The sequence below is a fragment of the Triturus cristatus genome, chromosome 9 (assembly GCF_964204655.1).
Source record: "Triturus cristatus chromosome 9, aTriCri1.1, whole genome shotgun sequence".
Taxonomy (NCBI): Eukaryota; Metazoa; Chordata; class Amphibia; order Caudata; family Salamandridae; genus Triturus; species Triturus cristatus.
In genome coordinates, this window is record NC_140592.1 from 950,464,646 (window position 1) to 950,487,988 (window position 23,343).

At 45.3% G+C, this 23,343-nt stretch overlaps 1 protein-coding gene across 2 annotated transcripts in view; it reads right to left on the reverse strand.

Annotated features, from left to right (window-relative positions):
* The window catches only part of TTC8 (tetratricopeptide repeat domain 8), a 357,649-nt gene that overhangs the window by 14,320 nt on the left and 319,986 nt on the right, over window positions 1-23,343 (reverse strand). For both annotated transcript variants that reach the window (XM_085626573.1, XM_085626572.1), the window contains one exon: window positions 10,234-10,317. In XM_085626573.1, coding sequence (XP_085482699.1) covers window positions 10,234-10,317 — 84 coding nt within the window. The remainder of the gene's footprint in view (window positions 1-10,233; window positions 10,318-23,343) is intronic.

Below are 23,343 nucleotides of genomic sequence, written 5' to 3' on the forward strand. Positions count from 1 at the left end.
TAGGTATTACTACTGTAGGACCATTGATCCATGTCCCAGGTTCAGTGATCATATATTGCTTTAAGGGTTCAATTTAAAAAAAAATTTTTTTTGAAGTAACAGCCCACATCAGGTACAACCTGGAGGCTGGAATGAAAGGAGTCCTCACCATGCACACGAGTACAGAAGGAAATAGACAAAAGCAAACTGCCTGTGTCATTCCACCTCCCACTTCCCTTTCCCACCAGCCCTTTGTGCACCTGGCGCAAGTCATATGTGAATTCCTCTGAGGTCCTGCCTGAGCCATCTAGGATCGCTGAGCAAGGACTATGTGTAACACTATTGAAAGGTATAGGCAGGTAAGCTAAAAAAAGTCCATGGAATGGAAATCTAGGATTAGAGACATAAACGATGTCAAATTTCTTGGTGTCCCAAATTAGGCACACTGAATTCTTTTCCATCTTGAGTATCTCCCAGAGTAGATGCATACACTCCTGTTGAGTGGATAACCTTGATTTAACCCAGCCCCCACGTCCCTTTTACTCTTCCCAAGCCTCCTCCTACTGCTATGACCCCAAAACACCAAAAATGTATAAATACTTCCCTCTTCTATCTCTCCACTAGCCTTTTATATTCAAATAACAGACTAGCATGTCCACCTCTCAAATTAATTACATATTTCACTATACTAATTCACCACTCATCCTTTATGGGTTCCGGAGTACCGTGCTACTCGTCAAAAAAGCACTTAAACACCTCATCAGGGGTAGCAAGCGCTATATAAATGCAAACCTTTTTCCCTCTTCTATCCCTCCACTATCCTTCTGAATCCAAATAGCTGACTAACATATCCACCACTCAAATTACTTTCATATTTCACTAAACTAACTCACCACTAAACATTTATGGGTTCCGGAGTAGCGTGGGGCTCACCGAAAATGCGCTTTGATGCCTCGTATGGGGTAGTAAGCGCTATATAAATGCAATTTCAATACAATACATTGCCAAGATGGCATGTTGAGCTGCAGATAAGGATATGAGCATCAGTCTGTCCCTCAGAGTGCAGCAGGATTAAGAATCTATTAGGCAGCCCTAACATCATGTAGGATAGATATCTGGGTGCATCTGTGTAAAGTATGCCATCACTTACATCCAAGACTCCTGTCCAGAATGCTTACAGTCTTAGGCACCCCCACAAGTGCAGAAAAGTGCCACCCCACATCCTCACCAACATCTATCTGAACAGTGAGAGTTCTACTAGTGTAATTTGATCGGAGTGTGGTACCAATAACTATTTTCACCATAGCCTCCCTGATCAAAATGGTCTGTTCAGTGATTTTGCTCTTGTATAAATTTGCTCTCATTTCTTCCGACTCTCATTTCCATCAGGCCACCCGGGGTTCCTTCCTGATGGTGCTCACTTCAATTATGAGCATAGAAGTATTTGAAATTAGACCCTTGTTGCACCTCCTTTGATACCAACCACCCTTCAGAATTTGTTAGACGCCTGCAAGCATAACGTTTGATAGAGGGTTGCAAGGCCCAGAGGCTAATTTGCTAGCATTAGAACACTTTCTCTTTAGGGGATAAAGAAAATGTGGGTTAATTTGTCAAAGTCTATGATTCCCTGTTTCATCAAAGAGGTCCCTTATACTTATATATCCGACTGTCATTAAGGATTGTAATAAAAGTAGGGTCTAGTACGGAGTGTACAACAGATTTCCCACAATCAACATGAATTGGGAGGACCACCAGGTCACTTATAATCTCACCATCCTGCCTAACATCTCCAAAGTAGACCTGGTAACAGAGGAAGACTAAAGCTGCTATGCACTGAGCCTCAAGTCCAGCCACAGCACCTTCCCTATGTTCGCGCCCGTTTTTATCTGTTTCTGAGGCTATCCAAGCTAAAAAGTGGTGCTAGAACACTGGATAATACTTCAAACTGTTCAGCAGTTCCAGGACCCCAAGCCACAGATATTTCAACACCCTACGTCTCGCAGACCACTTGTTTTCTAGTTTTGAAATACAGGAGAAAACTTTCTGATCGGTTGGTCAATGTTCTTTTTACTGTTGTAACTTGGAAGGCCGGAGAAAGTGGCTGGAATATTGATCTCTTATAAGCTGCAAAGAAAATAATGGAATCTGTCTTCATTTAGAGCTTTCTATTTTCTTTCCTGAATAGTTGGGCAAGATCTGGTCAATGCTGAAATCAGGTCAAATGTACATGTTGGGCACCGCAATCATGAAAAAAAGAATCAGTAATCTTACTAGCCAATTGGGGGAGTACTCCAGTTTCGATAACCGGGGAGGGATGGAGGAACTGGTCAGAAAAATATGCTTTGACACACTGGCCAGCGTGAATGTAATACTTGAACGATAAAGTTTGTTTTCGATGGTGCATTTACTTACCTGGTACTGTAGTGAAGGCCACAGTTGAGTTGGAGGCATCAATTATCTGATTCACCCAACATTATGTGCTTGCAGAAAACACTGATTTTTGGCAGACACTTGTCTGAGACACAAATTATATCCAAATAGAAAGTAACTATAATGTCCGAAACAAAATTCGGCCTTTGAACCAGGAGATGTGTTGAGGGATAGTAATGAATGAATGGTTGCAGGGGTTAAGGGCAAGATGGAAAGGAAGGACAATGCACTTTGGCGGTTTCATATGCTCCTGTTTCTATGGTACCAAAAATAGGTATTATCTGGGTTTGTCACTGCTCAGAGGTACAAGACATGTCTATTCTTTGTCCCTTTCTTTTTAGGTCTCGCCGAGTCAGCGCGCATGCGCTGCTCGGAGAGACTTTAGTAGGTGAGTTTTCAAAGTGCTGCTGGCTGGCGACAAGCTTGCGTTCACGCGAGCATGCACGCGCGAACCGCCAGCCTTCAGCAGCACTTTGAAACTAACGGCGGCAGCGGTGAGGCTGTGGTAGCGCTTGAACGGCGTGGGTGCTTCCGAGCCCCCGGGCCGCTGGAGTGCGCATGGCACGCTCCGCTTTGGGGACTACTCCTGCCCCCAGGCATCTGTACTCTGAGGCTCTTCTATAATAACCTAAGATTTCCAACTTTTTTATTGATTGAATATACTTTTAACATTGTTTGTTTTTCTATAAGTTTAATAAACCTGTTTTTATTAAATAGAATTTATATGTGCACAGGAGTACACAGTGAGGTCACAGAGTTCTCTGGAGAGCTCAGGTGTGCAAGCATACACGGACTGCTGAATCTTGGGGCAGATGGAAAATATTCTCAGAATGTGCAGCTTCAGATTTCGGCGATCCGAATGCATGACTCACAGACATAAAACACAATCAGATTGTGTAGCTGTAAAAAAAGATGCAGGAGCCAGTAAAGCAAAGAAGATTAAAATGCACAGATTTAATCTATTACCAGACACCAAAAACAATGCAGTGCAATTGTCCTTCGTGTAACTTTCCAATTAAGGTAGTTTCATGTTGTCCTACAAAAATATTGTGAAATGCACCAAAGTTTCAGGTACCTGTTAACGAGGTGATGGCATTACAACACTGTTCCCACTCAGTAGCTACCTGTGAGCACCCGCCCCTTGCTTAATATTGCTTAAGAGTTCGACTTGTTCCCAGACATTACCATGTAACCCACTACACTGACTCTAAGAACTTCATCTAACATCGCTGACTTTTACTGCTCGCTCTAGCAGACCGACCTGTCACCAAAGCCTTCTTAACCCCAGCCAGTTCCCTGCCAACACAACCTGTGGCAGTCTAAAGAGACACTGTAGTAGTGATCAATGTCCCAAGGGCATGCTTGGGGTATGAAAGTCTTAGCTTGCAGCCTTTCATCTCAGTTCTAGGGGACACAAGTGAGTGGCCAGAGTATCAGGCTCACACTCAAGAAATAAAATTCGGTTTGTTACTGATGAAGTTCAAAAATTGAGGTCACATTTGTAAACTTCCAAGTTATAACGTCCATCCTCAGCGAGCTAGGAGGTCTGTTCCCTTAACCTGGAACCTTATTCCCAAAAAAGTAGGAACAATACAGGCGGAGAGCTCCGCCTCTGCATGAATCTATTTTTTCTGGGAAGGTTAGGTGGCTTTCTATGCAGGCTGCTGTTATTTCTGTACAGTTTTCCAGAGTGAACATCTCCGCACAACGGGAATGGGATCTCCTCTGCTAAATAAAACCAGCAGACACAACTGTACAAGGATTGGAAGCTACTCCGGGCACAAGCGCACCAGCTACACGTTTTTTTATTCCTCGAGTGTCCCTTCTGAAACGCGCCTGACTTCAAAATGGCACCTCCCGCCGATCGTCACTGGGGGTCTAAGTTATAACCTAATAGTATTGAAACAGCAAAGACCACAAGATGGCCGCCACTGTTGACCTTACCACGATTTAATTTGACTCCTGGACAATCAAACAACTGGTCATCGACCAGACCTTGATCTTAGCCCTCAACCGACCTGTATCCTGCACACCCTTTCAGGACATTTACCCTGTGAACTTTCCCTCGACCGCTGAGACCTTGCTACCTGACCGATGCCTGCTGGAGCTACCCCGATAGCTATAGGGGAGATGGACTGTGGATTCCCTCCTCGGCCGTCACCTACCCAGCCGGACATTGGGCAGACCTTCCTTCGTCTCTCCTGCCGTTATCTTCCCCCTACCCCCTTCCCTCTTACCCCTATCCTACCTGCATCCTGCACACCCTTCAGGACATTTACCCTGTGAACTTTTCCTCGACCGCTGAGACCTTGCTACCTGACTGTTGCCCGGTGGAGCTACCCTGATAGCTATAGGGGAGATGGGCTGTGAATTCCCTCCTCGGCCGTCACCTACCCAGCCGGCCATTGGGCAGACCTTCCTTCGTCTCTCCTGCCGTTATCTCCTTCCTTCCACCTACACCCTTACCCCTATCCGCTCTATTTATCCTTCCTTCATACTATTTAAATGTGTTTTGTATAACCGATGTAACCTGTAACTGTTTTTAACTGAGTAATAATGTGATTCCTAATGTAAAGCGCTCTGATACCCACGGGTCTAGCCAGCGCTTCTAGTAACTTCTAGTAACTGATGTAACGTGTAACTGATGTAATTTTGTAATTTCTGTGGAACCTTATGTAAAGCGCTCTGATACCTCCGGGTCTAGCCAGCGCTATATAAAACTCTCAAAATAAATAAATAAATAAATAATGCATTTTTTTCTCCCAAGGGAAAATATTTTTCCATGTGAACAAAGCACTCCCCCCGACTCCCCAACAAATGTGGGGGTGATATGTTCTTACCCTGGACAGGTAGTCCCCTACCCTTTATCTGGAGCAAATATATGACCCTTTCCTGGGTGAAAAGGAGCTAGAGAGGAGTTTGGGAATGCACACAGACCTATATTTGTGGATGTCCCAAGTTTTCAAGACTTCCACGCCATTTAACACTTAGTGACATTTATTGCTGTGTAAATCTCTTACTCGTGGCCCATAAATGGATCTTTGGCTGTCAGGAATCTTTTTATGAATTCTTTTCTGGTGTAAACATCTACATTCGATCATTGACATATGTTTGCAACCAAATTTAAATTTGTGAATTGGGCCCATGGTCGTCCGAGTCATAAAAAACAAGCACTGGCATAGCCAATAGGTCTCTCTTTTGGGACCTTATAAGTATTTAGTTATGCAGCACAATATCCTTGGTGCCACAACATCAACTGTTGCATGGCTAAGCACTTATAAGGTCCCAAAGGCGAGACCTATTGGCTATGCCAATGCTTGTTTTCCGTCAGTTGAACCTCAGGCATCAAAGGTTAGAAAAATAGGTATTTGATGTTATATCACACAGAATACACCTATGTATGGATGATATTATCGGACGTGGGGAAACCTGTAAACTATACCCGGAGACCTGAAAGTCTGGGGGTCTGTATGAGGCCATATGGGGGTTAAAAATACAACTTGAGAAGTCAGAATTGATAATTGTGGGCTGGAGCTGTTATCTTTGGTATTATTTGAGTTACTCTGCTTTGCTGGGCGAAAGGAAAGATAACGTATTTGGGGATATTTGGTTAAGGGACGCTACAAAACAAACTATTCAAAGCTTTATAGTAGACATCAACAAACATTTATAAATGCAATAGGTTTTCCCTCGTCTAACTTTTTCCCCAAAACCCCAGCAATGACCAAACCATTTGTCTAAGGTTTTGTAAAGGTTTGCTAACCATACACACTAACACACCCATTACATGTTCCTCTCCTGTATGCGACTGTCTGACTTTTAGTATATTCACAATTATTTACATTTGTTTCTTGGCATCATCTTAATATGGCAGACCACTATATTGTAAGTATTGCCACCAATGTGCCAGGGTCAGCATGTTGCCCTAAATTGCCCTCGTTGCGCTAGGGCAGGCATGATGCCAAGGATTACCACCATTGTGCTGGGCTCAGCATTTTACAAGGAATTACTACCTGTGGGAAACTGGGTTTTAGTTGCAGTAGTACCCCCCTTTTTGCCTGTTATTTGATGCAACTTCACAGAAGTGCACTGGGGACCCCCTACACCAGGACCTCAGATTTTAACGGACACAAAAGAAAGAGTGGACAAAGAAGACTGCTGGCCTGAGAAGCATGACTGACTTGTTGCCAACCCTGCCAGCTGCACCCAAACCTCATGGAGCAACTAACACATTCTTCTGCTGTGGAGACTCCCAAGAAACGTGGAGGGCTGTCAGTGCTTCGCCAATTACCAAAGAAACTTCCTTGGAGTAGAGGAACTACTCCCCTGCAGCCACTGACACCGAAGAAGCAATGCCTGGTACACCGACCTACGGGGACTAACGACGCTGCACCTGCCCAAGAAGAAGTAGTTGTCCTGCTACAAGTCAGATCCATCCTCCCTCCAAGTATGGAGACTCCAAGACCAATCGGAATTGCAATACACCAATACATGGGGTCCCTGACCCCTTGCAGCAACCAAGGTTTGTTGTGACCAGATCGGACACCAACGCCATGGAAAACAACCTGTACGTCGAAGGACTTCAGGGACAGTAAGACCCACAATGAGAGTGGTCCAGCTGTCCTGTTTGCCCCCTTCTGCAGAAACCAAAGACAAGAGGGGTCCTTGACCGCCGCCAACTGACAGCTCAGAGCACCCCTGGAACTGCACTCCAGAGTCCAAGGGAGGTGACGGTGCCCATGGGGCCCTGAGACCCACAAGAGCTGAGCCCATGCTTGGGTTTGGCCAGACTGGATGTGCAGTCACTGCCTTCAGCTTTTTTCTGCAGGCCCCCTTCAACTGCGAGTGACTCCGGCACCGAACCCAATGGGAAAAGACACAACCGAGCCACACAGCCGAGGAGAAGTGGACTAACAGTGTCCCTACATGCCTGAGCACCACAAGGGTCGAGCCACGCCCTGTGGGTTCCCCTGGACTGGTCCCCCAGTCGGAGCTTGTAGCCTCTTTCTGACTGGACTGTTCAACATTGAAGTGAATGGGACGCCCAATGCTGTAACACACCTATGCATCTGGATGTCCTAGAGCCTCCTGAGGTGACCTGTTGTTTTGACCTTGGACCTTGCCCCATACTCACTTTAAGTCCAGGAGAACTGTCCTGTAAGTCACTGATAGGTGCCCAAATGCACTATATTTTTTTCCCCCATAGAATAACGTTACTGCTTCCAACAATTGCACTGTCAACTTTTGAAAACTGTAAAAATTCATAACTCGAAAAGTACTTGCCTGATTACAATGATCTTGGTATCTAATTTCCTATAAAAGTGTGTTATTTGTATAAATTGGTGTCGGATTTCTTTATTGAATGCACTAAATAAAGACCCAGCTTCCTACACTACCAGCAGAGGAAGGTTCCCTATTTGCTATGTTACTATCAAGCACCACAGCTTCTAGTAGAGTGGTCCTGACCTAGCACAGAGAGGCACTGGTGTTTAATAGATCAGACGAAAGCGGGGATCCACATTTGGAAAATACCTTGGCTTCCCAAATCACATCGACCGCCAGGTGTCTACATTTACCCCATAGTTAGGGCAACAGTGAGTGCACGGGACAGGGTACAGCTGACATGGAAACTCTCTACCTGCATATCACCACAGATGTAGAACCTGCATGTATGCTGGGCAGGAAAGCTCCAGGAATTCCTGGGATAGGAAGTGGTTCACCACAGATACATACTATATGAAATCCGGATTTCCCACCGGCGCTGCAAGAAGCAGCATTTTCACAATGGCAAGTCACCAACTTTAAGACAATAGGGGACCTATTTGGTCAAGCCAGTCCCATGGACTTTCCCAAATTCAGGCTAACCATGGCATTCCCTTCACTGCACAGCAGCAATATAGTGCAATTAGAGACTGAGTTATACAACTACACAAACTACCACACACAAGCAGACCCCTCACTTCCTTTGAGAAGTGGATCCTCACCAGTAATACAGACAAAAAACTCCTCTTTGACATATATGATTTCCTTAACACTTCAACAGCTAACACGAGATCTGCGGCACAGCAACAGTGGGAATTAGAATGTAAATGCTCCTTCAATCCTAAGGAATGGGCAGATGTTGTACACTGGGCATGCATATCTGCTGGTAGTGCCTCTGGCAAGGAAACTCTACTAAAGAATTGTGCATTATTGGTATTATACATCTGCTAGAACAATTAAATGGAAGCCAGGCGGGAGGATGGCTGCTCACGGCAGAGGGGACACTTAGGTAAACTGACACACATTCTATGGCACTGCCCTAAACTTCAACAATACTGGGCAGATGTCCTGGTGGATATTAACGAGATGCATGACACAGACATACCCAAGTACATTTTGTTGGGCCTAAGCAATGCACTAACTTACCCCTTGCGATCTGCAAAGGGTCGCGCAGTCACCCTTGCCCTTTGCGCAGTAAAACAGGTTATGTTTTCTAAATGGGGAACTGATGGCACTCCGGCACAAACGCACTGGCAGTATATGCTCTGGAGACTTCCTAGCATGGAAAGACTGACGGCAGCAGTAGAAGGCAAACTGATGCATTTTGACAAAATGTGGGGCCCATGCATACACTTCCTATGCCAGGAATTCCGGGAGCTTTCCTGCCCAGCATACATACAGGTTCTACACCTTACACAGGCAACATCTGGCACTGATGCAGGAGAAACTACAATGCCTAGCCGGTGCTACTCCCCCGCAGCCTGTACACATAGTGTCCTGTAACACTAGAACCTGAGGAGCAGACGCCTCTTCCTTTCCCACTATATTCTTCCTTTCCACCCCATCCTTCCATCCCTATTGATCCCCCCCTACCTATTTTGCTCTTTTGACTATTCATTACTCTTTTGTACCTCACCGGCCTATGGATGTAGTTGGGGGTGCTTATGTAATGTTTTCAGAAAACTCAATAAAAAAGATTAGAACCATAAAAGCCACAAACACCTGGAAAGAAACACTTTCAAAACACTTATGTCAACAGGCACTGCACCTCTTTGACCAACTCAAAATTAGACTACAACTGTACCTCAGTTTCCTCTATTCACACCCCATAAACAAGTATTAGACATGAGCCTTGTGACCAGACATACATTATGCACGCTTAATATATCAAATACTGATGTGGTGTACAATTTAAGGTTATTCTTGTGTTTAGCATACAAGTATTCTGAGTAAACTGTAAATTTGAGATAACCTTTTCTACTGTAGGCAGTCAACCTGAATGATCCATGACGATGTACCAGAGTTGCAACTCTCAAAATATTGTAATCCTACACCTTTCCCCACAGTTTATATCCCTGCTGTATTTCTAAATTGCCCACCTCACTGTTACCGCCACTTTGTTCAACATTTTGATGCATCTCTTTAAAACGTGTGTTACCACAATACCGTACATAAAATAATGAATGACAGAAGCTACAAATGGTAGCAACAACTGTCGAAACAGATCACCTGTGAAGGAAATGTAGGTTAAACAACTGGCAGTAGTGTTCAGGGATCCTGAGATGCCGTAGGGCATCATGAGAGCTCTCACACTGTTTGTTCGCAATATTTACCTCTTAAAATATTTACCTTTTAAAAGACATATTGACTATTTTGTACTAATTTATGGATATACATTTTTAAACGATTTCGGAAATGTTCTTCACCTGCAGAGATTACTCTAAATGGCTTTGAATGTTGATGAAGATCTCATGATGGTCAATTGAATTGGTTAGTTATATTTTCCATTGTGGGGAAAAAAACAAGGTTGCAGTTGAAAAGAACAGTAAAATGGTACATCACCTGATCGGAAAGTGCTGCAAAGTTGAAATGTGGTTCATACATGTGTGGTGCCAAGGAAGAAGCTGTCTGCAGGAGTGCTCGTGCCTGGGGTAGAGAGGAAACAAAACAAGAACAAAACAAGGGGACAATTATTTGGAAGAAGAAAAGAAGCAAAAGAAAACATAGAAGATTATCTGGATGCCTTTTTGAAAACACCTAGAGGTTTAGGGCAAAGGATTTGGGACCAGTAGACACTAGTTCTGATCCCGCTTACCCCACTGACAGACTTACCCCACTGACACACTTAGCAATCATCTGCAAATTTCCTGACCTTCCCAAGTATTATTCCTCTTAGCCACAAACTGTGAAAGCTCAGAACTGGCGAAACCTGGGCTTATCTGACCTCTGATAGACCAAAAACCCTTTATACTGCTTAGGTCCTTGGGTAGCAAGGCAGGTGAGAGGTGAATGACCACAGCTGGAGATTGTTCCCTCAGACATCACGGCTACACAGTTTTTGCCAAGCCTGTAAAGACCCAGAGTGTCCACTGGCATCCTTTGTAGATGTGTTTGGTCTTTGTCATTTAGCTAACAATGCAGAATGCCTTTCCACTTTAAGTGAGTGAAAACCAAAAAAGAGAAAAATATAGACAATAACAAATAAGAATTGAACAGTGTCATACATTAAGGAATAGAATAGCGTCATATATCAAGGAAGGAAAGGGAAACAAATTGCAAATGCAACCCTACAAGAATTCTGTAATAAACTTGCAGGGTCTTAGAGCTTGTTTGTTAAAATTGTAATGATTAGCAGGCAAATACACTAGTTAGAACATTTAAAATATTTGTGTGCACGGACATCAGTCAGCCCCATGAAGTCAAAAGTTCAGCTGGCTGTGTATCCATGGCGTTTGAGACAATGAGCCAAAACAAATTGTATTATGAAGCTCTAGCTCGAATGAAGTTATTCCCCCAAGAAAGCTATATGAATAATACTATGCATGCACATTACCAATATAGCTGCATGTTCTAAATTGCCTGAAGATTCAGGAGTAGACCATTAGCAATATCAAGTGTGTTCCCATAGTCCAAAGTGAATCCTATGAGGGTAACCACAAAAGGTAGAAGATCTGTTAGCCTATTTATCTGAAATGAACAGGCCGCGATCACCACCAGTTCTTTGTTCCTGCACCTAAAAGACTGAGCCGATATGAAAAGCTAGGTTCTGTACCACTGCAACCAGAGAAGATTACATGCCCATCTCCGCAGACCAGTATGCAAGGCTCCAAATGTTCATGCTTCAAATATTCATATTTTTTAGCACCTAATGTTAGCCTATTTTCCCATCCACACTTTGGTCTTAGATTAGAAGATAAAGCCCATGCTCTGAAGTTGAAAATAAGATGTGTATCTTCAGCATGCCTGTAAAACCAGAGGCCAACAGAGCAGATGGAGGTCGCCAAAGGAGCCATAAACATTTATTATGCAAGGTAAAAGAGCACAGCCCTGGGGACACAACAGGAATTAATGAATGCGTCTGAAGACTTGCTGGTAGTCAGTCTTAAGAGGTAAACCAGGGGTGAAGAGCCAATAAAAAGAAGAATAAAAACAAAGTCTAAATAATTTTGTCCAAACTGCAGACAACTGTTCTTTTGTAGAGGTAATATACACAAGTTCCTGCAGAGTTGCCTCTAGAAATGTATCACAGCTGTTCAGAATTAGCTTTTCAGTATTGCAGATGCTATCTGGCTTGGGTGACTTGGAGGGAAATCCCAACACTAGGGCTATAACCAAAAGGAGACTTAACTTTAATCTACACTAAAAGAGATATGTTTCTGTTCTCTTTGTAATGCATTGGTCATCACACATCACATGCCAAATTATCGATTACACTCCTCTGCGTACATGGTGTAGGATTTTCATTTCAAAGGATGGATTCTTCTTCGTGTAGATACCCTTAGTTGATACTCTGGAGAATAAATAAGCAAGACATCTCCCTGAAGCAAACAATTTGTCCTTTCCAGACTCCGCACCTAATTTTGAGGTCGACAGATGGGTTACTCCATCTCAAACGTGACAGATATCCAGTCTGCCATATTACAAATACATTATATCCAGTGGCACTTGTAATACGGAGGACAGGATATCCATCATGTGTGTGACAGATTAACCCGTAAAACCAACTCTCAATCAGGCCCTTGGTATTGAGGCTGGCTTTCCCTCTGCAAAGAAATTTAAATTGCTGCTTGTTGTACTATCAAGCAGGTATGCCAAGTATAGTACTGTGAGTATCTCTAACAAATTCAGTTTCCTTTAAGAAAGGCAGAAAAAAAGGTTGGTACAAAAACCAGCAAAATCGATTACTTTTCAAATCCTACACACAAAGGGACAGAAACTGGATTCAGAATTGCACTACAACTATGAATACCCGTGGTAATCTATCACAGATCAATGTGTATGTCTCATGTAAATTGGTCTAATCCTATTTGAGGACAAAGGCCTTCACCCAGCCAAGGGTGGCATGCTTCATCATAGGGCCGCTGTTTGTGTGGGCTACAACCCTCGTACAAGGGGAGCTACTGAGGTGTATAAGGGTTATAACAGGAACTTCTATGGGGAGGGGTTGGTGTGGGTGTGTAGAAGAGTGATATCTACAGAGGGGAATCAGAGATCTGCTAATACTACCTACTGGTGGACTTTTATTTTTTATTCCTGTCATCAGTGAGTAGAAGATAAAAGAAAGGCGGGGTAAATGTTTTCAGTAAAGGGAGGTCAACATGTTTCTGGGTATATAGCACCTTCAGAAAGAGGTGTAAAGGCATTCTTCAGGACCGTGTCCCTTTGTGCTAACACAGCACAGTGTGTGAAAAGTGATAATGGCAAACAAGCATTGATACATGCATTAGGTTTCACCTATGTGATCAATAATAAGCTGCTATTGTTGTAAATTGTAGCTTGCTGAGTAGCTGTACAATGTAAGTTACAGAAAGTCTGTTAAAGTGTTATGACTTGTTTATCTACAAAAAGGCAATATACTGTGCTGTTACTAGTGGTATAGTGCAGGTAAGTAATAGCAACATTTTTGAAAACTGCAATGAAAGAGTGAAATAATAGAAATAATTGATCTGATAGCAATACTATGTGCTTAGAGGAGTTCTGACAACTTTTGGGACAGGTGCCACTACACGTGCTGCACCAGTCAAATCATGCCCCTAGTGCCTGCATGATAACTGCATTTATGACTGCCTGTTTAGTAGTAAAATATAGCAATATTTGGTGTTTAGAGGAGTTATGACAACTTTTAACCCCGGTGCCTCTGCACCATTTATTCATGACCCTATTGCCTGTAAGGTAACTGCACTTGTGATTGCCTGTTTAGTAGTAAAATATTGCAATATTTTGTGTTTAGTTGAACAAATCAATCCAATAATGCCTACAAAGTAAGTTACTGAGGCATGAATAGGAAATGCCACAAAGGTTCTAAGGATAAAGCATCTGCTTCACGCAACTAAGTAATAAAAAGTAAGCATTATAGCATACTTTTAGAAGCTGTCTGCCTTTTCCGTGGGAAGAGATTTTATATTGACAGTGAATGAGACTTAAACCGTGTGAACAGCTATAATAGAAATATAGTAAATGTAGGCAGTCATTACAAATAAAAAAAAATTAAAGTTCCAGACAAAAGCGAATGAACACAGTAATTTTGCCATGGGAATTGAGAAGAACACCCTTTTAAGATATATTAAATACAAGAGATTTAACAAGCACAGTGCAAGCTCTGTGCAGGCGAAACCTAAAAAGGGAATACAAGACATAATATCGATCAGTTACAGAAGCGAGGAGGCTTGCCAGTCAATCGTAGGGACAAAACACAGTGGTGTACCACACAGTACAGCAAACAATGTCCCTGAATTGGCACAAAGAGAAACAAAGTTCTAATCTACATTGAGTTGAGATATTGTCTCCATTCAACCTCTAGACAGGGCATACACAATCTACAGAGACCCCCAAAAGTGAGATATGAGTGCTTAAATAAAGATACAGTTCATAACACAACATAGTGTCTGGTTGGTGAAGGGGATATTGCTATGTTAACTAGGTGCACAGGGACCAACATGCTCCCATGGTTTCTCAAGAAAAAGGGAGGACCTTTTTGGAAAGGAATCAGTTAGTAAATCTGGGCAGAAGTGGTCAATAGGAATGCTCTTATTCCAAGCAAAATGTAACCCACTCATGTAAACAGTCAAAATCATGAGTAACTGATCAAAAGGTGTCCAATGGTTAAGGTGTGTGAGACGTGCACGAGCATTACAGACCAATACCAGTCCGTCTTGTAGTGGTAATCAGTACAAAGTATCAGGGAGGAAAAAAGGGTTTACTTGAAGGCTTCTAACACTGGCCAAGAGAGCTGTCTTATAGGTAGAGGGGAAGGTCCATGTGAGCCCGGGTGTAGTTAAAGAGCACTGCCAAGAGCTTTTCTAGCCCGGTACATCATGATGTCATTGACAAGCACTCGTCCAATGTGGGGTTGGCGGGGATTGTGTAGACCCCTTGATATATGTTGTCCAGTAATGGTGTGATACATATAATGCTGGACACTGTTAAAAAGAAAGACAAACTCGGAGAGGGACGAGCTAGTCAGTTGGGAAGAAAGTTCATGTGATCAAAGGCTGTCAAGAAGGTTCTACAGGCATGTGCCTCTTATGTTTAAAGGAAAAAAAAATGCTTGTTCTTTTTTTTCTTTTCCTGTTTTCACAATTAACGCATAGTTCAATGGTGTCCTTTCCAATATACTCTTCTCCAATACCAAAATACCGTGGGAGCCATTGTGTAAAGTCTCAAAAAGAGTTCTCTTTATTAATCAATTGAAATGAAAATGCGATTTTTTTTTTGATAAACAAGTTTTTATTGTTTTCATGTGCAACAAAAAACAGTGAGCCTTTCAGACCAGCCTTATACATTAGTCCCCTCTGGGAATCAATCCCCTTTACCGCCCCCCACCCCCGAACCACCTCCCCCTTCCGCCCCACCCCACCCCACCAATCACAATACATTCCCTAACCATTTCCCCCAAACCCTGCGATACTTTTTGTGGCAGCCCCGAGCTTGGTAAAGAATCCGCTCCTGCGCCGCACACCAGTCCACCCCCGCGCTCCACCTGGTCAGACTAGGCGGCTGCGGCTGTTTCCAGGCTGCCACAATGTCCCTTTTTGCCACCATTAACGCTGTCATGAAAAACACTTTTTCAGCACGCGTGCCGTCCAGGCCGTCAGTGATACCCAGTAGGATGTGTTTGGGGTCGTGCGGCACCTCCCACCCCAGGACCTCCGTCAAGTCAGTCTCTATACCACGCCAATACCCCTCCAGTTCCTGGCCGGACCATACCATGTGGAGGAAGTCAGCCGGGTCAAAGCTACAACGAGGGCAAGCTGCGTCGGTGGAGAGGCCCGCGCGCCGCAGGCGCGCTGGTGTAAGGTAGGCCATGCGCAGATAGTAGATTTGAATGAGTCTCAGTTTGGCGGATGCCGTCACTAGCCTGGGAGCCATAAGGGCTTCCCGCCAATCGATCTCGTCCAGGGGACCCACCCATTCCTCCCATCGCTCCTTCAGACCCTCCTGGGGCACAGGGGTATTGTTAACAAGGGAACAATATATTCTGGATATGCCTCCCCTTCCTAGGTTACCCATCAGGACCTGAGCCTCCGGGGGGTTATGATCCGGCAGCCGGATGTCAAGCGGGGTGTGGGCCCGTATGGCGTGTCTCAATTGAAGGTACCTATAGAATTGGGACGGGTGGAGAGAAAAGCGCGCCTGCAGTTCCGAATATGAGCACATGCGTCCCCCCCGCCATACATCTCCCAACTGGGAGATGCCGAGTAAGTCCCACGGCTCAAAACCCTCCAACCCCGCAACCTCCCGTAACCATGTCCCATGCCAGAGAGGGGTGGCGCGCGTCAGCTTCCCGGTCCATCCGGTGTGGCGGAGCGCTGCCCGCCAAGCCAGGAAGACCGCCCATGAAAATGCGATTTATACAGCTCTCTAATCCCCGAGGTGTTTAGTCGCTGGGCTCAATACAGGTAGATGAGACAATAGGAGGGAGCTTAATGATGAAAGAGCCAGGTTTTTAAGGCTTTCCAGAATGAAAGCAGATCAGTAGTGGTTTGCAAATTCAATCGGAAGAGAGTTCCGAAGGCGAGAGGTGCTGGTTATAAAACTTCTTCTTCCCCATTGAGTTTTTTAAAAATCTGGGAACCACCAGAATAAAGGCTGAGGCGGAGCAGAGTGTTATGTATGGAGTGTACCAGCAGAAACTATTACTGAAGAATTTAGGGCCCTTACCATCTAATGCCCTAAAGAAAATGCAGAGAGCCTTAAAATCTATCCGTCTTTTGACAGGAAGCCAGTGTTGATGCTAGAATGCTGAGGAAACTGATTGACATTTGGGAATGCCCAGAAGTTGGGCTGCTGCTGCATTTTGTAGTATCTGAATTTTGTTCAAACGTTTTTTTTTAAATTGACAAAAAGAGCATTACAATAATCTATTCTTGAGAGAACAAGATAGGTGGTCAGGGTTTCTGCAGGTCTTTAGGAATGAAAGGGAAGATTTTCCTGACAAGTTTGTTAGTGAAGAACAAGGCTGAAGTGGCAGAGTTTACATGGCCCTCAAAGAGAGTTTTCTATCAAAGATCACTCCTACGTTCTTGACTTTAGAAGAAGGAATAGGAAGTGTGCTAGGTTCTGCTGGCCACCATGAAGGGGACCACAGAGAGGAGTTTCTGCCGAAGAGAAGAACCTCAGTTTTTCCAGAATTAAGCTTTAAGCAATTGTGGGTTATCCAGTTCCCGACCTGAAGCATGCAATCGTGGAAACGTGAAGCTGTTTCTACTGGGCCACTCACCACAGACACCATGATTTGGGTGTCGTCCATGTATGATAGTGCTGAGAACCCAAAGAATCTGATCAGCTTGCCCAGCAGCACCACATAAATATTAAAAAGGGTGGGGCCCAGGGATGAGCCCTGAGGAACACCGCAAGTCAAGGAGAAAGGGCGGGAGCTAAACTCTCCCAGTGTTACAAATTGCTTTCTGTCAGAAAGAAAAGATTTCAAGAGGGCAAGAGCTTGATCCTTGATACAGATAGACGATAGACGGCCGACAAGGAGATCATGATTGACGGTGTCAAACGCCACCAAGAAATCTAATAAAATCAAGGCGGCGTTTCCTCCTGCATCAATAGTCTGACTTATTTGATCTGATGCCATGATTAAGGTAAGTTCTGTACTATGGTGGCATCTGAAGCCAAACTGAGATGTGTCCAAATGGTCGTGTTCCTCGATGAAGGCTGTCAGTTGAGAATTGATTGCTTTCTCTATATTTTTTGCTGAGAACGGGAGACGGGAAATAGGCCAGCATTGTTTAGATTTCGAGCATCCAGATTTGACTTCTTAAGGAGGGGGAGAATAGAAGCTAATTTCCATTTTTGTGGAAAGTAGCCGGTACGGAGTACCTGACTGAACATTGTCGTAAGGTGTTCTGAAATGATTTCAGGTGCAAGAAAAATGATTTGTGGGGAACATGGGTCCAGGGGGGAACCTGATTTTATTTGAGTCACAAGTCTCAATACTTGAGTTGGGGAAAGAGCAGAAAAGAAGAATAGGATCCCATGATCTTCAATACATCAATGAAACAGCTCAGCCAACACGTTTCGTCCTCTGAGAGGACTTCATCAGGGCTTCTGTATTTCTTTGCAGCAGTATTACATTTAAGTTCAAGATGAATCAGTTTTCCCTCTTATTCTTCAGGCACTCGTATTGCTCCTATAGTATAGTAGGGAAATAACAGAAGGCCATAGATAAATAATGTAGCTTAATATCCACACCCCATGGGGTTATGTAAGTCCAGACCGAATTATACGACGTGCCACCTCCGTCAAGTACCTTCTTCTGATTTCGGTTTTTTAGAGGAGTATATTGAGAGTGACACCATTGAATATGTGTTTATTGTAAAAGGAGGAAAGAAAAAAGAGAACAAGCTCTATAATATAATTGTTGGCCTCTTGAGGTACACCCTTTTGTGTTCTTTTCTGTTTAAATGTATCTATGGTTTTAGAGTAGTTTGAGTATTAGAGGTTGAGTGCCTACTAATAATACGATACAAGATTAGCACTTGTGCTGCTATTTATTACCATAACTACTCTTACTCTGAGATTATTTGTGCCTCTTATGTGATAATCATCTCTATAATAAATGAGGGGAATATTAATGAATGAGAGATTTAGAAACTGTGCGGCTACTCCAAAGAGTGTCCTGGCGTAGAGTAGACAAAGCAAAAGCAGGCAAACAGGGCACACAAGTAAGCTGGAAACGGGTGGGTTTTGACAGCTTTCCTGAATGATAATGAAATGTATCATAAGAGAATAATCTGATAAACAGACAGAGCTTCAATTTCGAGTAGGATGTTGTGTTCACCTGGTCTAAGTCAGTGTAGTAATGGAACATCATAGTAACTGTTGCGCAGGAAACAAACAAGAATTACCCATATGATTCTGAAACAATGTACAAAGGTATGTCAACATTGAGTTTCATAAGGTGGGTTTTTAGTTTAAGCACCCAACATTTTTTTTTTGTTGTTGTGAGGAAAAGCTGAATACTTAGCGACAAGTAATCAGGTAGATGACTACTTCCCTGTTGCTGTTGGTGAACCCTCATAGTTAAAATGTGAGGAAAGTCCAGCACTACCTTCTCTTTAATGATTATATCGCTGTTATATAATTATGTGTAAACTGATTCTTTCAACATTTAGCGTGCATTACTCATCTAATGCCTGCCTAGCATGTGAATACATGATTAATGGCCAGGTTAATGTGACCTGAACATGAGTAAGCACAGCTATTTAAAAGATATACTACCTTTTCAATCAATATTGCATCTTGTAATTATACATAAAACTTTTAATTTTTGATTCAGAATCACTGTTTAAACCAAACATTTCCAAACATTTACTTCATTGCAATTTGTGCATTTCAACAATCACATTGCTTTATGACAATATAACAAACAAATCCAAACTTATTATACAAATGATAATAATGATAATGAATACATTTCTTGGTCTTCGCCCAATGCATTTCGGGACGACCTAGTCCCTTCGTCAGGGGAAATATCTGTAGAAAAACATGTGTGTATTTCATTAGCGTGCTGCGCATTTACGTGTTCAATTCACACAGCGCTGTTTACGTTAGTCAGTCTGTAAATAACTACCGACCAACTATGGTGCGTATTCAACCATGACTGTATGTTCTTTCTAACTCCCAAAGACACCACTTGAAAAATCACTATAAGAATCACCGTATCCCAGTGCCCACCACCTTAGCAATGTATGATACCCAATTGAGGTAATATAGAGTTCTACTCAGGATTAACATGCCGTCGGTTCCTTATGAACATCTAATTTCATAGTTTCATAGGACCACTTGCACCAAGCGTTTTTTAATACATTTGCTGCCTGTCGAGGGTTTCTTTATCCTTTTGCCCCATTCCAAATCTACCATGCGCCATAGGGCAAGCACTCCTTTTTCCTCGGTGATTAATCACTTTTTAGCTTTTTTCTTTTGGTTTTACGACTCCAGGAAATCACAGAAGGGTCTTGGGTTATAAGGTATTAAGCAAAAACACACTTTTGCTACATTTTTTGTCTCTTTTAAAATTGTATATAACGAATGGACTAATTTGTGTGTTTTTTTCTTGATAACTAATTGTATGACATCACCACAATGAGATATCTAGCTCGAATTCCCTCAATTTATGTTTAAAACGTTTTTATTGAAACAAAACAAACCATGGGGGAGGGGGATAGGAGGTTAGGGTTACATACAATACAGTAAAAGAAAAAGGTGCAACTCAAGAGGGTTGGCGAAGGGTAGCTCGGTGGTCCAGAGGAAAAGCACAGTAAATAAAAGGCAAGAAATGCAATCTGTGGGATCCCTGCGTGCATATCCAACACCCCAAATCTGAGCAATGAAAGCCAGCAGCAACTCAACAAAGCACAATCCAACCCCCCCCCATCCCCCATCCCCCCAGTAAAGAAAGGAGGAAAAAAAAAACAATACCCCAACCCCCCCGTCCTATGGTCCCGCGCCAGGTTTATCCGCCCCAAAAAGCCCCCCCCCCCCCCCCCCCCCCCGAGGACCCCGTCTCACATGTAATCTAGTCCGCCGGGATCACCGGCGGCGTCAGCCTAAGATACCTCGGACAGGTGAGCTCCCGGAATTCGGTGGACAGCAGCGCTAGAAAGGGTTGCCACAGTTCTTCAAATTGGTCTATCTCCCCCGCCACCGTAAGCGACAGCTTCTCCATTCCCAGCACATGCCAGAGCCTATGCAACCAACCCGTAATGGAGGGGACAGTGGTGGTGCGCCAGTGGATAAGGATGTTCTGGACCGCAGACCCCAGCGCAATCGCGATCTGCCTACCCCTGCGGGACTTCAGTGGGTACATTAGGTCATTGGGGAGGCCCAGCAGGACATACGCCGGAAAGCGCGGCAGCTCTATCCCAAAGTGCTTATCCACCTCGTCCAAAACTTCCTTCCAGTAAGCGGTCAGCACGGGGCAATCCCAAAGAATGTGTGAAAGGGTACCCTCCTGCCCGCAGCCCCGCCAGCACCCCTTGTCAGTGTGTTTATGCATTTCATACAGTCTCTCCGGGGTGTAGTACCAATAAGTGGACACCTTAGTAAAGGTCTCCGTAAGGCCCGTATGATATGCAGAGTGCCGCGCCCGATACGCAATTTTGTCCCATTCCTTGTGGCTGAGTGTCCTACCCAATTCTCTGTGCCAGCGCTCCCTCCCCGGGTTATAATAGTGAAACGGCCGGGGTTGTAGGTACTTGTACAGATCGGTAATTAGCTTAGCATCGGAGGTCCGGGTAGCCAGCCACCTCTCATACGGTGTAATTTGACGAGCAGCGGTGTCACGCACCTGGGGCTGGAGGGCCCAATGCCGAACCTGCATGTAGCGCAATCTGTCCAGCTCCGTCAGGCCGAATTCCTGGCGAAGTTGCTGAAAAGGAATCACGCCCTCCGGTCCATAGATCTGGAAGAGCACCCTGCAGCCCGCATGCACCCAATGGGAAAAAGCTCCCGGCTCCATCCCTGGGGAGAAGTCCGGGTTGCCCACTATGGGTGTGAACGGCGAAGGGAAGGTGGTGAGGCCCCGAACCTCGCAGACTGCATCCCACACCCTCAGGGGGACCCGCGTAACAAAAGAGGCGTAAAGGTTAGGGGGGCGATGCGCGCGGCGCAAGAATGGAACCTCTTGTAAGGTGCGGCCCGCCACTGCCTGGTCTTGAAAAAGCCAGTGTTTGTCGGACTCCCACCTGTTCCACTCCACCAGATATCTCAGCTGTGCCGCCTGAAAGTACTTACGGAGGTCCGGAATACCGAGACCCCCCGCCTCCGGAGCAAGCGTGGAGAGGGACCCTCTTCATCCGTGGCTTGCGGCCCTGCCAGACAAAGCGGGAGAGGTCAGCCTGCATTTGTCGTATCCAGCCCACCGGGGGCTGGAGAGGTAGGGCCCGAAAAAGATACAGTATCTGGGGCAACACCGTCATCTTAACCGCCGCGATTCGCCCCAGCCAGGACAGTAGGCCCTTGCTCCAGCGGCCAAGCTCCTCCTTGATCTTCCTGCTGAGGGAGGTATAATTGGCCGTAACCATCTCCGGTAATGTGGGCGCCAGCAGAATCCCCAGGTATGGCACCGTGGACGAGGACCACTGCATGGGGAAGAGTCGCTGAAGGTCCCTCCTGGTATCCGCAACCAGGGACACATCTAACGCCACCGACTTGCTCATATTCATTTTGAAGCCGGCCACACGTGCAAAGGCGTCCAGTTCCTGGAGGCAAGCAGGCAGCGACCTCCTAGGGTCGTCCAAGGTCAACAGGACATCGTCCGCATAGAGACTAACCGTGTGGACATACTGGCCCATCTGGACCCCAATAGCATCCGGGTTGTTGCGAATCCTCTGAGCAAACGGCTCCATGTAGAGGGCAAACAAAAGCGGCGAGAGGGGGCAGCCCTGCCTCGTGCCGCGTTCGATAGCAAATCCACCGGAGCTACACCCGTTGACCCGCACCGACGCTGAAGGATGCTTATAACAGTTGAATACCATGGTGCGGAACATATCACCGATTCCCAATTTCTTGAGAACCAGCTCGAGATACGGCCAGTGAACTCTGTCGAAGGCCTTCTCCGCATCAACGGACAGCAACATCCGCTCCCCCGGGATCCGCGAGGCCTTCTCCAGAACATGCGTCACCCGCTTGGTATTGTCAACCGTCTGTCTGCCGGGTACAAAGCCAGCCTGGTCCGCCTCTACCAATCCGGGGAGGTGTGGACCCAGCCTGGACGCTAGAATCCCCGTATACAACTTGAGGTCGACATTTAAAAGCGAGATGGGTCGATACGAACCGCAGCAGGCCCGGTCCTTCCCAGGTTTCGGGATTACCGAGACCGTCGCCCTCAGGAGATCCGGTGGGATGGCTCCCGGTTCGGAGAAGGAATTAAATAGCCGAGTAAGGACAGGGGCCACAGCCGTGCAAAAAGTCTTATAAAACAGAGACGTGTACCCGTCCGGGCCTGGGGCCTTACCATGCTTCAGCCGCGCGATAGCGGAAATCACTTCCTCAACATGGATATCCCGCTCCAGGTGGTCCGCCTGAGCAGGATCCAGCACCGGAAGGGCCACTGACTCCAAATAGTCTTCGGCATCCCGCGGCGAGGAGGGCTCCTCAGCATACAGCGCCTCGTAGAAGCCGCGGAAAGATTCCGCTACCTCTGCGTCCCCGGAGACGACCACCCCGTCCGTACCCACCAGTTCCCTCACGACGCTACGCTGCTGCGTGACCCGGAGCCGGTGTGCTAGGAGCTTACCACATTTATCCCCCCCAGTGTAGAAGGCATGCTTCAAGCGCAAGGCGGCATACTCCGCCCTATCAAGATCCAGTGCCGACAGGAGTTTCCTCGCAGCCTTCAACTGCCTCCACACCCTTGGCGCCCCCGTGCGGCGGTGGACCTGCTCAAGCTCCCGGACCTGAACGGTCAGCTCGTCCCTTTTCCGTTGCCGCTCCCTATTTTCG